Genomic DNA, 12,861 nt, shown 5'->3' with positions numbered 1-12,861 from the left:
AACATAATCCATTATCTATTTTTGGAATTCGTAATCATATAAAACTGCTACACCATGTGAGCACAATTTATTCCAGTCACTTAATATCAAGTATTTTTAGGAAACTCATCCATGAACAGTAGCAAAGTGAAATTTGTAATGATCACATTGTACTTGCTTGTAATTAGAGGATGCTTGGCTGTAGGTAAATATGTTGTACCTGTTCCTGTTCAAAGACCTGGGCTTCCTGCTTTTTGTTCTAGAACCTGGTTAGTCTGCTACACAGAGGTGATCAGACCCAGGGAAATGGATCCACTTATCCAAACCCATATAAGACTGCATAAGAGTTGAAAGTCAATTTATTCAACCATTTAGGATGCACAGAACATAAGTTACTTCTTTTCTAGAAGAAAGGTCTACTTATGAAATCAAATTATATTTTAAGAAGTTCATGAGGTTAGAGGGAAATTAAGAATATTAAAGACTGGAAGCTGGAATAGGACATCCGAGAGATGCATGTACAAAGAAATATAATAAGGAGAAATTAAATTTAGAAGTAGAATGTTCTCTGAAATTTTACCTTTTCCAGTATTCAGAGTTAACTCTCAGATTATTGGTAAATTTTCTTTTTCCTCTCAAGCTTTTTCCTTTAAAATTACACATTTTTGAACAGGTTGTCTGATTTTCAGAGACAGATCTCTTAATGAATGTGAATTTTAGCTGAAGCATAAAAATTAGAGAATACCCTTTCTTTGATCTAAATTATTAACTTTTTCTGCTTTCAATGTCTGTATTGCGTATTTGGAAGTATTTTGTGATATCTGGGTGTTTCTTTCCCTTCTCTTTTTCTCTCCCTCCCTTCCTCATTCTGTAAACCAGTATTTAATTACCTGCTATGTCTCAGGCACTGCTATAGATACTGGAGATACAATGGTGGGTAATACAAAGTTCTGGATTTGTATGTTTAATTTTCTTTCTACTTTCATTGTTTTGTTGTGTATATTATATATTATTTAAAAAATCAAACTAGGTGAACTATCCTAGAAATTAAAACCATGCTTATAAATTCAGCATTTTATCAGCTAATTTTGGGAAAAATAATTATATTTCTATGGAAAATTAATATTATGAAGAAAATAATCCTGTATATGTATTTGAATGTTTTATAGGGAGAAATGCTCTTCACCTAGCTGCAAAATATGGACATGCATTGTGTCTACAGAAGCTTCTACAGGTGGTAAAAGTGGTTAATACTTGGACTTTAATTTTTTTACTGCAACTAATAGATTTGTTTTTAATGTGTTTTGGAATTTGAGATCAAAGAAAATGGTAGACTAACTCTGACCATTATCTTACATAATATTTTTTCCATCGTTTATGAAGGAATGTGCACAATAGAGAGCAAAAACTCTGGGGGAAGTGGATTGCATAACTCAGTGTATTAAAAATAAATAACAATGACTTGACCTTCCTGTTGACATTAGCTGGAGATGGGAATTTCTCTTGGCTGGTATGAAACATAAGATAAAGTGATAAACATAAGTTCTGTATTTTTAATATAAACATAAATAACTCATACTACATAATATTAAAATCATTAGTTCAATTTTTAATCAGGCAACCACAAAATTTTATGAACTAGTTGGCTAAGTTAAGTTTTTAGTGAAAGGTCCAGTCAAATATTTCCTTAAACATTTTTGCTGCTAAGTTTTATAGCAGAGCTCATTTATTTTTCTGATTCAGTAGTTTACAGTTTTACTCTCACTGGAAAAAAACAAACATCCAATAGCCTATTTTCTATATCTCATGCTATTGTAATGTATCATATGTTTTCCTGTTTGGTGAAATATTATTAAACTTACAGATAATGTTATTTCTTTTTCATGTCAAGTTATTTAGTTGATTGTCTAATAGTCTTTAGTTTCTTTGATAAATGGAATATTTTAACTTAAAGAACAGCTGTTCATTTGAGCCCAGATATTTAGTTTTAAAATTAAACTCTCCTAGACTACTGAGAGTTTCTCTATTTTAATAGTACAAGTGTCCCACTGAACATGGAGACCTACAGGGAAGGACTGCACTTCATGATGCAGGTAAGCAAAGGTTTCACCTGAACACAAATATTTGTTAAAATGTCTAGGCATTTTAATTAATTTCAAGATTGTAACATATGAATATATTTGTATAATTCATGGAGAAACAAAGACTATTAAGCAATTTTTATTTACTCAATTTGAGATTTATTAGACTGTACAACTTAAAAACATTCATTCAGCTGATAAGTACAGGCCAATTACTTCAGATGAAATTTAACTGAAGGTCCAAAGATTAAAAAAAACATAATCCTGCTCTCAGAAAGCAGCCAGGATTGTTTTTGTGTTTATGTTTTGGAATTAGTGGGAGAAATGGAAGGAAAGAAGATATTGTTCTTTCTTATAAACTACATTTACCTAATATGTTGAAAACTCATTTTTCTCATCTGCAAAATGAAGTTAATACTATTGCGATAAGTGGTTATAATTAAATCATACCCAGTACCAGTACCGTATATTAATTTCTTAATGTTGATGGTTTTCTGGGAGAAATCCCCTATCCATTTTCCTTTGTGGTTGCAGGCTTTGCTATCTAGGAAGTTCTTGTCCATTTTCCTTCAAGGCCACAGATAAAGTGGGTTTTGGAGAATATGCCCTCTGTGGAGGCTGCTTATGGGCAGGAGCAATCATGAGTTTTAGACACTGGGCCTTTGGGGCTTGAGGCAGTGCAAGTCCCCAGACCTTGGTAGTTTTCTGTCTGTTTGTTGCCAGCCATTTCCACATACCAGTAACCATCACCAGAGTTCTTTTCTGGACATTTAGTTCTTAATCCTGCTTTATTTCTTATCTTTATTTCTAGACTCACATTGTTCTACTTAATTTTAAGGGCTGCTACTTCAAAGTCATCTGAAATAATAGTTTTGGATGGGAATATAATATCCACAGTATGATCTCTACCCTAGGACTAGATTATTTTTTTCCTCTTTTTTTTCTTTATTGGGAGGTCTTTGTGAGCAACAACAGTTTCATTTCCTGCTGTTTGGTATTGTGAATTAGTGGGCTTTTCTAAACCTGTGAGGTCCCAAATATCTGGACAGTCTCTTATTCTCTTCCAACTCTGTTCACAAACTAGCTAATTCTCGCTTGAGCTCATCTCTTTCTGGTAATATTTTGCTAAAAGCAGTAAACAGCTGCTAATATGCAATAACATTTTGATTCTTTTCTATTGCTTCCCCTAGGAAAGATCCATAGTCACATGGTGTACTTTCCAAGTTATCATAGATTATAACATTATCAAATGTTTTGTGATAGCATGTGAAAAACCATCAGCTTTCCAGCCTGAACTATCTTTATTCACCACCTACCCCCCAGCTGCTAAACTAGTACCATATATTTTTTATATTTTTTTACAGCAGCACTTACCTCATGATAGCAATTTTTGTCTTAGTTCTTTTCTTTAAATATTTTATTAAAGTGTATCATTCATATATGAACATACATTAACAGTAAGTATATAGTAAAAGTTATGAACTTAAAAAACAAACATGTATAACATCATATAGGGGTCCCATACATCAACCCACCAGTAACACCTTGCATTGTTGTGAAATGTTTGTTGCAAATTATGAAAGAATATCGTCAAAATCTTCTAACTATAGTCCGTATCTTATATTTGGTGTATTTCCCCCCCCAACAACTGTATTATTATTTTTTAATAATGCTTAGAATTCCCATACAATACCCCTTCACCAACACACCACTGTGGTGGAACATTTGTTATAGATTGTGGAATAATATAAGACTATTACCACCAACCATGGTCCATAGTGTGCATTTGGCACACTTTTTCCATACTTCCCCCATTATCAACACATTACGTCTTTAGCATAGATGCATGAATATTACAGTATTGCTGTTAACCACAGTCCATAGGTCACACCAAAAGTATTTTTCCCATGCTTCTCCACATTCCCACCAACCTGGAATAGTGATGTACATCTGCTCTAGCTCACAGAAGGACACTCTTGCATCTGTACCATCATCCACAATTCTAATCCACCTCTGGGTTCACTGTATTATTCAGTCCTTAGTATTATTCTCTTGCTTTCTTTCAAATGACTTTTACATCCCTAGACTACCCTTTCCAGCCAAATTCCCATTTATAAACCAGCTGTTATTCACTGTGTTACCATCAACTGCATACATTTCCACACTATTACAGTGAAGTTAATTAGAACGTCTAGATACATTAAGCATCAATAGTCCTTCTCAGCCCTATGCTTATCTCCTAATAACCTATACTCTAGGTGTTAACTTGATGCATTTATTCTTTGTATTTAGTTCATATTAGTAAGACCATGCCTTTTGTGTCTGACTTACCTCACTTAGCATAATGTCTTCAAGATTCATCCATATTATCGTGTGTGTCCCAGTTTCATTTCTTCTTCCTGCAGCATAGTATTCCATCGTATGTATATGCCACATTTTGCTTATCCATTTTCTGGGTGGTGGACACTTAGGTTGTTTCTGTCTTTTGGCAATTGTAAATAATTCTGCTATGAACATTGGAGTGCAGATGTCTGCTCCTGTAGCAGTTTTTATTCTTTTTGATGTATTCCTAGTAGAATTGCTGGATCATATAGCAGTTCTATATTTAGCTTCCTGAGGAACCTCCAGACTGTCCTCCACAGATGCTGTACCATTTTACAATCTCACCAACAGTGAAGGAGCCTTCCTATTTCTTCACATCCTTCCCAGCACTTACTGTTTTCTGTTTTCTTAATAATAACCGTTCTCTGTGGTGTGAGATGATAATCTCATTGTTGTTTTGATTTGCATTTCCCTAACAGCTAGTGATATGGAACATTATTTTCATGTGCTTTTTGACCACTTATATTTCCTCTTTGGAGAAATGTCTTTAAATCTTTGGCTCATTTTAAAATTGGATTCCTTGCTCTTATATTGTTGGGTTGTCTGATCTCTTTATATAGAATGGAAATCAAACCCTTATCGGATATGTAGTTTCCAAATATTTTCTCCCATTGATTGGGCTGCCTTTTACCTTCTTGAGGAAGTCCTTTGAATCACAAAAGTGTTTAAGTTTGAGGAAGTCCCATTTGTCCACGTTTTCCTTTGTGGCTTGTGCTTTTGGTGTGAGGTTTAAGAATCCACCACCTACCACCAGGTCTTGAAGATATTTTCCTACATTTTTCTTCTAGGAGCTTTATGGTTCTTGCTTTTATACTTAGGTCTTTGATCCATTTTGAGTTAACTTTTGTATAAGGTGTGAAGTAAGGGTCCTCTTTCTTTCTTTTGGTTATGGATATCCAGTTCTCTGAGTACCATTTGTTGACTAGACTGTTTTGTTTGAGCTGGGTGGGTTTGATAGGCTTGTCAAAACTCACTTGAGGTGGTGGACTTGGCCCAGTGGTTAGGCGTCTGTCTACCACATGGGAGGTCCGTGGTTCAAACCCCGGGCCTCCTTGACCCGTGTGGAGCTGACCCATGTGCAGTGCTGATGTGCTCAAGGAGTGCCGTGCCATGCAGGGGTGTCCCCCACGTAGGGGACCCCCAAGCGCATGGAGGGCACCCCGTAAGGAGAGCCGCCCAGCGCGAAAAAAAGTGCAGCATGCCTAAGAATGGTGCCACCCACACGGAGAGCTGACACAACAAGACAACGCAACAAGAAAAGAGACCCAGATTCCCGTGCCGCTGACAACAACGGAAGCGGACAAAGAAACAAGACGCAGCAAATAGACACAGAGAACAGACAACTGGGGTGAGGGGGGGAGGGGAGAGAGATAAATAAATAAATAAATATTTTTAAAAAAACCTCACTTGACATAGATATGAGGGTCTGTTTCTGAACCATTGATTCAGTTCCATTGGTCTATGTGTCTATCCTTATGCCAATACTGTGCCATTTTTACCACAGTTGGTAGGTAATATGATTTAAAGTCCAGAAGTGAGAGTCCTCCAACTTCGCTTTTCCTTTTTAAGATGTTTCTGGCTATTTGGGACCCCTTACCCTTCCAAGTAAATTTGATAATTGTGTTATCCATTTGTTTAAAAAATGCTGGTGGCCGATGTGCAGTGCTGATGCGCGCAAGGAGTGCCCTGCCATGCAGGGGTGCCCCCCCACGTAGGGGAGCCCCATGCGCAAGGAGTGCACCCCATAAGGAGAGCTGCCCAGTGTGAAAGAAAGTGCAGCCTGCCCAGGAATGGCGCCACACACACGGAGAGTTGATGCAGCAAGGTGACGCAACAAAAAGAAACACAGATTCCCGTGCCACTGACAACAACAGAAGCAGACAAAAACAAGAACATGCAGCAAGTGGACACAGAACAGACAACAGTGGGGGGGGAAGGGAAGAGAAATAAATAAAATCTTAAAAAAAAATGCTGGTGGAATTTTTATCGGGATTGCACTGAATCTGTATATCAATTTGGGTAGAATTGACATCTTAATGATATTTAGTCTTCCAAACCATGAGCATGGAATGTTCTTCCAATTATTTAGGTCTTCTTTAATTTCTTTTAAGAATACATTGTAGGGAAGCAGATATGGCTCAACTGATAGAGCATCTGTCTACCATATGGAAGGTTCAGGGTTTGATCCCCAGGGCTTCCTGATCTGTGTGGGAAGCTGGCCCACGCGCAGTGCTGCCGCATGGAATAAGTGCCACCCCACGCTAAAGGAGTGTGCCCTGCAAGGAAAGCCACCCCATGTGAAAAAAGCACAGCCCACCCAGGAGTGGCGCTGCACACACGGAGAGCTGATGCAGCAAGATGACGCAACAAAAAAGAGACAGTTTCCCAGTGTTGCGGGATAATGCAAGTGGATGCAGAAAAACACACAGTGAATGGACACAGAGAGCAGACAACAGAGGTGAAGGGAAGAGAAATAAATAAATCTTTAAAAAAAAAAAAAAGAATGCATTGTAGATTACTGAATACAAGTGCTTTACATCCTTGGTTGTTTATGCCTAAATATTTGATTCTTTTAGTCACTATTGTAAATGAAATTTTTTTTCTTGACTTCCTCCTCTGATTGTGTATTATTAGTGTATAGAAACCCACTGACTTTTGCATATTGATCTTGTATCCTGCACTCTACTGAAATTGTTTATTAGCTCTAGCAGCTTTGTTGTAGATTTTTCAGCTCTTTCTAGGTATAGGATCATATCACCTGCAAATGCAGAAGTTTTACTTCTTCCTTTCCAATTTGGACAACTTTTATTTTCTTTTTCTTGCTTGATTGCTCTAGGTAGAACCTCTAGCACTATATTGAACAACAGTGATGACAATGGGCATCCTTGTCTTGTCACAGGTCTCAACAGAAAAGTTTTCAGTCTTTCACCATTGAGTACAATGTTAGCTTTGGGTTATTCATATATGGACTTTATCATGTTGAGAAACTTTCCTTCAGTTCCTATCTTTTGTAATATTTTTATCAAGAAAGATGCTGGATTTTGTCAAATGCCTTTTCTGTGTCAATTGATAGGATCATGTATTTTTTTTCTTTGGTTTATTAATATGATGTATTAGCCTGATTGATTTTCTTGTGTTGAACTACCTTGCATGCCACGTATAAAACCCACCTGATCAAAACGAATAACTCTTTAAATGTGTTGTTGAATTCAGTTAGCAAGTATTTTCTTGAGGATTTCTGCATCTGTATTCATTAGGGAAATGCATTTGTAATTTTCTTGTTTTGTAATATCTTTATCTGGCTTTGGTTTTAGGATGATACTGGCTTCACAGAATGAGTTTGGTAGCATTCTGTTTTGCTCAGTTTTTTGGAAGAGCTTGAGTAATACTGATATTAAATCTTCCTTGAATCCTTGGTATAATTCACCTGTGAAACCATCTGGACCTGGGCTTTTCATTTTGGGGAGTTTTTTGATGACTGTTTCAGTCTTTACTGTGATTGGTTTGTTGAAGTCTTCTGTTTCTTCTAGGGTCAGGGTATGTTGTTCATACATTCCTAGGAATTTTTCTGTTTCATCCACATTGTCTAGTTTTTTAGCATACAGTTGTTCATAGTATCCTCTTATGAACTCTTCCATTTCTGTAGGATCAGTAGTAATGTCCCTGTTTTCATTTTTATTTCATTTATTTGCATCTTCTCTCTTTTTTTCTTTGTCAATCTAGCTAAGTGTTTGTCGATCTTGTTAATCTTCTTAAAGAACCAACTTCTGGTGTCGTTAATTTTTTTTTCCCCACAAAATTCATTTATTTCTGCTTTGATCTTTGTTATTTCATGCTTCAGCTTGCTTTGGGATTAGTTTGCTGTTCTTTTTCTAGTTCCTCCAGCTGTGTAGTTAGGTCAATGATTTGACCTCCATCTTCTTTTTTAATGTTAGCATTGAGGGCTATAAATTTCCCTTTCAGAATGGTCTTTGCTGCATCCCATAGGTTCTGATATGTTGTGTTCTCATTGTTATTTGTCTCTAAATATTTACTGATTTCTCCTGCAATTTCTCCCTTGACCCACTGATTATTTAAGAGTATGTTTTTTAACCTCCATGTATTTTGGCTTTTCCTTTTTTTCGCCTCTTGTTGATTTCCAACTTAATTCCATTATGATCAGAAAAAGCACCTTGTGTAATTTCAATCTTGATGAATTTATTGAGATCTGCTTTTTGACCCAACATATGGTCTATCCTATAGAAAAATCCATGAGCATTTGACAAGAATGTATATTCTGCTGTTTTGGGGTGCAGTGTTCTATATATGTCTATTAGGTTTTATCCATTGATTATATTATTCAAGCTCTCTGCTTCCTTATTGATCCTTTGCCCAGATGTTCTGTCCAATGCTGAGAGTTGTTTATTGAAGTCTCCAGCAGCTATTTTTCCCTTCAGTTTTGCTAGTGTTTGTGTCATGCATCTTGGGGTATCCTAATACATAATATCCCTTCCTTGTCTCTAATAACAGTTTTGCTTTTAAAGTCTTATTTCATATGATATAAGTATAGCTACTCCAGCTTTTTTTTTTTTGGATTCTGCATGTGTGAAATATCTTTTTGCAGCCTTGTACTTTCAATCTATTTGTATACTTGGGTCTAAGGTGAGTTTCTTGTACCCAGCATATAGATGGCTCATATTTTCTTATCCACTCCACCCATGTCTTTTGATCATCTGTGTCTTTTGATTGGGGAGTTTAATTGAGTAGCACTTAATGTTATTACTGTAAAGGCAGTTCTGATGTCACCCATTTGACCTTTGGGTTTTATCTGTCATATTCATATTTCATTTTCACCACTCCTTTAGTTATTTTTACTGATATGATCTTCATTTCTAGACTCTCTTCCAAGCCTCTCTTTCCTGTCTTTTCTTTTCAGCACACCCTTTAGTATTTCCTACAAAGCCGGTCTCTTTGTTAATAAACTCTCTTAGTTTCTGTTTATCTGTGAATATTCTAAACTCACCCTCATTTTTTATATAAATGGCAGTATCTTAAATACAGCACTGCATTCTTGCATCCATGGTTTCTGGTGGGAAATCAGCACATAATCTTATTGGGTATCCTTTATATGTTATGCTTTGCTTTTCTCTTACTGCTCTCAGAATTCTCTTTCTCTTTGGCATTTGACATTCTGATTAGTATGTGTCTTCGAGTTGGTCTATTCAAATTTATTCAGACAGGAGTGCGTTGTCCTTCTTGAACATGGATATCTATAGAGTTGGGAAATTTTCTGCCATTATTTCTTCAAATATTCCTTCTATTCCCCTTCCCTTCTCTCTGCATTCTAGGATACCTATGGCATGTATGTTTGTAGTCTCTTGCTGTTGTTTAGTTCCCTGAGACCTAATCCATTATTTCCATTCTTTTCTTCATCTGTTCCCCTGTATGTTCATTTTCAGAGATCTTGTCTTCCAGCTCATCAGTTCTTCTGCCTCCTCAAATCTGTTGTTATATGACTCCATTGTATTTTTTAAAAATTTACTTTATTTATACCCCACTTCCCACAGATGGTTTGCTCATCTGTCTGCTTGCCATCTCCAGCAGGTACTGGGAACAGAATCCAGGACCTCCCACATGAGAAGTGACTGCCCAACCAACTGAGCTACATCTGCATCCTGTGGGCTGCAGCATCTGCTGGCTTGTGGCCTCTGCTTGTTGCAGTGGGGGCATAGTCTAGCTCTGTTGTGGTGGTGTCTAACTCTGTTGTGACGGAAGGTGGCATCTGCTCGTCATCTTTTAGGAGGCACCGGGACTTGAACCTGGGACCTCCCATGTGGTAGGTGGGTGCCCAAGCCCAAGCCACATCTTTTTCCCTACAGTGTATTTTTAAATTTAATTTATTGTGCCTTTCTTTGCCATAAGATCTGCTATTTTTCTCTGTATGCTTTCAAATTATTCTTTGTAATAACCCAATTTCTTCTTTATATCCTTAATCTACTTAGCCATCTCATTTAATTTATTAAGGAGATCTGTTTGAACATCTATGAAGTTGTCTAAACCCCTTTATGTCATCTGGAGGCTTATCTTATTCCTTTACCTGGGCCATATCTTCCTGTTTCTTGGTATGGATTGTAATTTTTTGGTTGATGTCTTGGCATCTGGCTTACTAAATGTATTTATTCTGGGTGTAGTTTTTCCCTTTAGTTTAGAACTTAACTTGCCTTTTCTCCATTGCTTGTCGTGTAGTAGGAGCTGATGATGTAGTTGGTGCTGTAAGCTGTGGAGGCTCAAGTTGCCTTCATTTCCCCAGAAACCAATGAAACTTCTCCCAACTTTCTCCTTTGCCAGGGGTAGGGACAAAGCCACAGCTATGTGTAATGATCCAAGTTGTGCAAGCCGAGACTGTCATTAGTTGCCTGGACTGACTGATGAAGCATCACGCCGCTCCTGCCCCTGCCTGGGGCAGGGATGGAGCTGCATGTGTGGGCAGCAGTCTGTTCTGTGCTGATCCAAAATGACTGTAGTTACCCACGTACACTGACTTAGCACTGCGGCCCCTTCCTGCCAGGGGTGGGCATGGACCCTCTGGACTGCCCAGCAATCTAATTTGTGTGGGCTGAAATGTCTGTAATTGCCCTGAGAGGCTGAGGGAGTACTGTACCTTCTTCCCTTTAGGGAGTTGGAATGGAACCACTGACACCCAACACTTCAGTATCCTCTTTCTGACTTGGATAGTTTCAAACTTTAGTATTCTTAGGGTTATACTTTAGCCAGCTGAATTTAGTAATCAGTAGCTGAAGTCGGTGGCCAACCATCTCTTCCTCCCCCGTTTTTGGGAAATGGAGCTTCCAACCCCAGCCACAGAGTAGCTCCTGTGGTGGCTTGTGCTGCCAGAGTAGGTTGAGCACAGGCCTCCATGGCATGGCCTGTAGTTTACCGGAGAGGCTAGTGCAGGTCGCCCCATTTCCCCCCACCCCCCAGCTGAAGGTTGGGTGTATTAGTCAGCCAAAGGGGTGCTGATGCAAAACACCAGAAATCTGCTGGGCATTATAAAGGGTATTTATTTGGGGTAGGAGCTTACAGTTACCAGGCCATAAAGCATAAATTACTTCCCTCACCAAAGTCTATTTCCACATGTTGGAGCAAGATGGCTGCTGACGTTTGTGAGGGTTCAGGCTTTCTGGGTTCCTCTGGGCTCAGCTCCTCTGTTTCCTCCCCAAGGTCAGCTATAGACTATGAGGCTCTCTAGACTTTGCTTCTCTCCACAAGGTCAGCTGTAGACTATCAGGCAAATGACTCTGTCACTTTCCCCTGGGCTCCAACTTAAGACTTCAGCATCAAACTCCAACATCAAAACTCCAACATCAGAAACCCTCAACTCTGTTCTTTGCCATGCCTTTTATCTCTGAATCCCCACCCACCAAGGGGTGAGGACTCAATGCCCTAATGATGTGGCCCAATTAAAGCCTTAATCATAACTCAGTCATGCTCAGGTACAGGTCAGATTACAAACATAATCCAATATCTATTTTTGGAATTCATAACCATATCTAATTGCTACATGGGGCTAGGACTTATGCTAGAGCTCCAATCCAGTCTGGATGGAAAGAAGAGTGTCCCTACCAGCACTGTGATTTTCAGTCAGCCCTGCTTCCCCTCATGCCTGGGCAGGGCTACTGGACTCTTTCTGACTTTGAGAAGTTCAAACTTTAGCTCTTCTTAGGATTATACTTTAGTCAGCCAAATTTACTAATCAATAGCTGAATTTGGTACCCAGCTGTCTCTTCCTCACCAGTTTTTGGGAAATGGATCTTTCAATTCCAGCCATGGAATATCTCCTGGGGTGGCTTTTGTCGCCAGTGGAGTATTGGAAACCAGCTTCAGTGGCATGGAGTGCTCTACTTATGAATATTCTCTGCAAATTGGCAGTCTCCTCTTTCTATTTTCTATTGCAGAATGCTCTTCTGGTCTCCTGGAGCCCTCAAACAGATGCTTTAGATAGCTAACTGTCCTATAGCATGACCTGACTTTTGATACTCCTTTTTCTGCCACCATCTTGTCCCTCCTCTGTCTTAGTTTGTTTTCCAGACTAGGCTATTGTAACAAAGAGACCCTAAAATAACACCGGCTTGAAGAATATAGAATTTCTTTCTTTCATGTTAACAGTTCTGGTATTCAGATTGGCTGGTGCCTCTCTTCCTTATGGTTTGATTCAGGGACCCAGATTTTTTCCATTTTGCTGCTCTACTATCCCATAGGGTGTTGTCTTCATCTTTAAGATGAAGTTGCTACCAGGCACATCTGTGTTCCTGCTTATAAGAAGGGGAAATATTAGGGAGGGATGTATAACCAAATTTTAAGGCTTAGTTTCTGAAGTCTGAATATGATGTCATTTTTGTCATATTCCATTGGCAACATTTAACTCACCTGGCCTCACCTA

At 38.3% G+C, this 12,861-nt stretch overlaps 1 protein-coding gene across 2 annotated transcripts in view; it reads left to right on the top strand.

Annotated features, from left to right (window-relative positions):
• The window catches only part of UACA (uveal autoantigen with coiled-coil domains and ankyrin repeats), a 138,505-nt gene that overhangs the window by 68,188 nt on the left and 57,456 nt on the right, over positions 1-12,861 (top strand). For both annotated transcript variants that reach the window (XM_058294426.2, XM_058294427.2), the window contains exons 4-5: positions 1,149-1,213; positions 2,015-2,072. In XM_058294426.2, coding sequence (XP_058150409.1) covers positions 1,149-1,213; positions 2,015-2,072 — 123 coding nt within the window. The remainder of the gene's footprint in view (positions 1-1,148; positions 1,214-2,014; positions 2,073-12,861) is intronic.

The sequence above is a fragment of the Dasypus novemcinctus genome, chromosome 3, assembly GCF_030445035.2.
Source record: "Dasypus novemcinctus isolate mDasNov1 chromosome 3, mDasNov1.1.hap2, whole genome shotgun sequence".
Classification (NCBI taxonomy): domain Eukaryota; kingdom Metazoa; phylum Chordata; class Mammalia; order Cingulata; family Dasypodidae; genus Dasypus; species Dasypus novemcinctus.
Note: the sequence above shows the minus strand (reverse complement) of the source record. Positions and strands in the feature narration are given on the sequence as shown.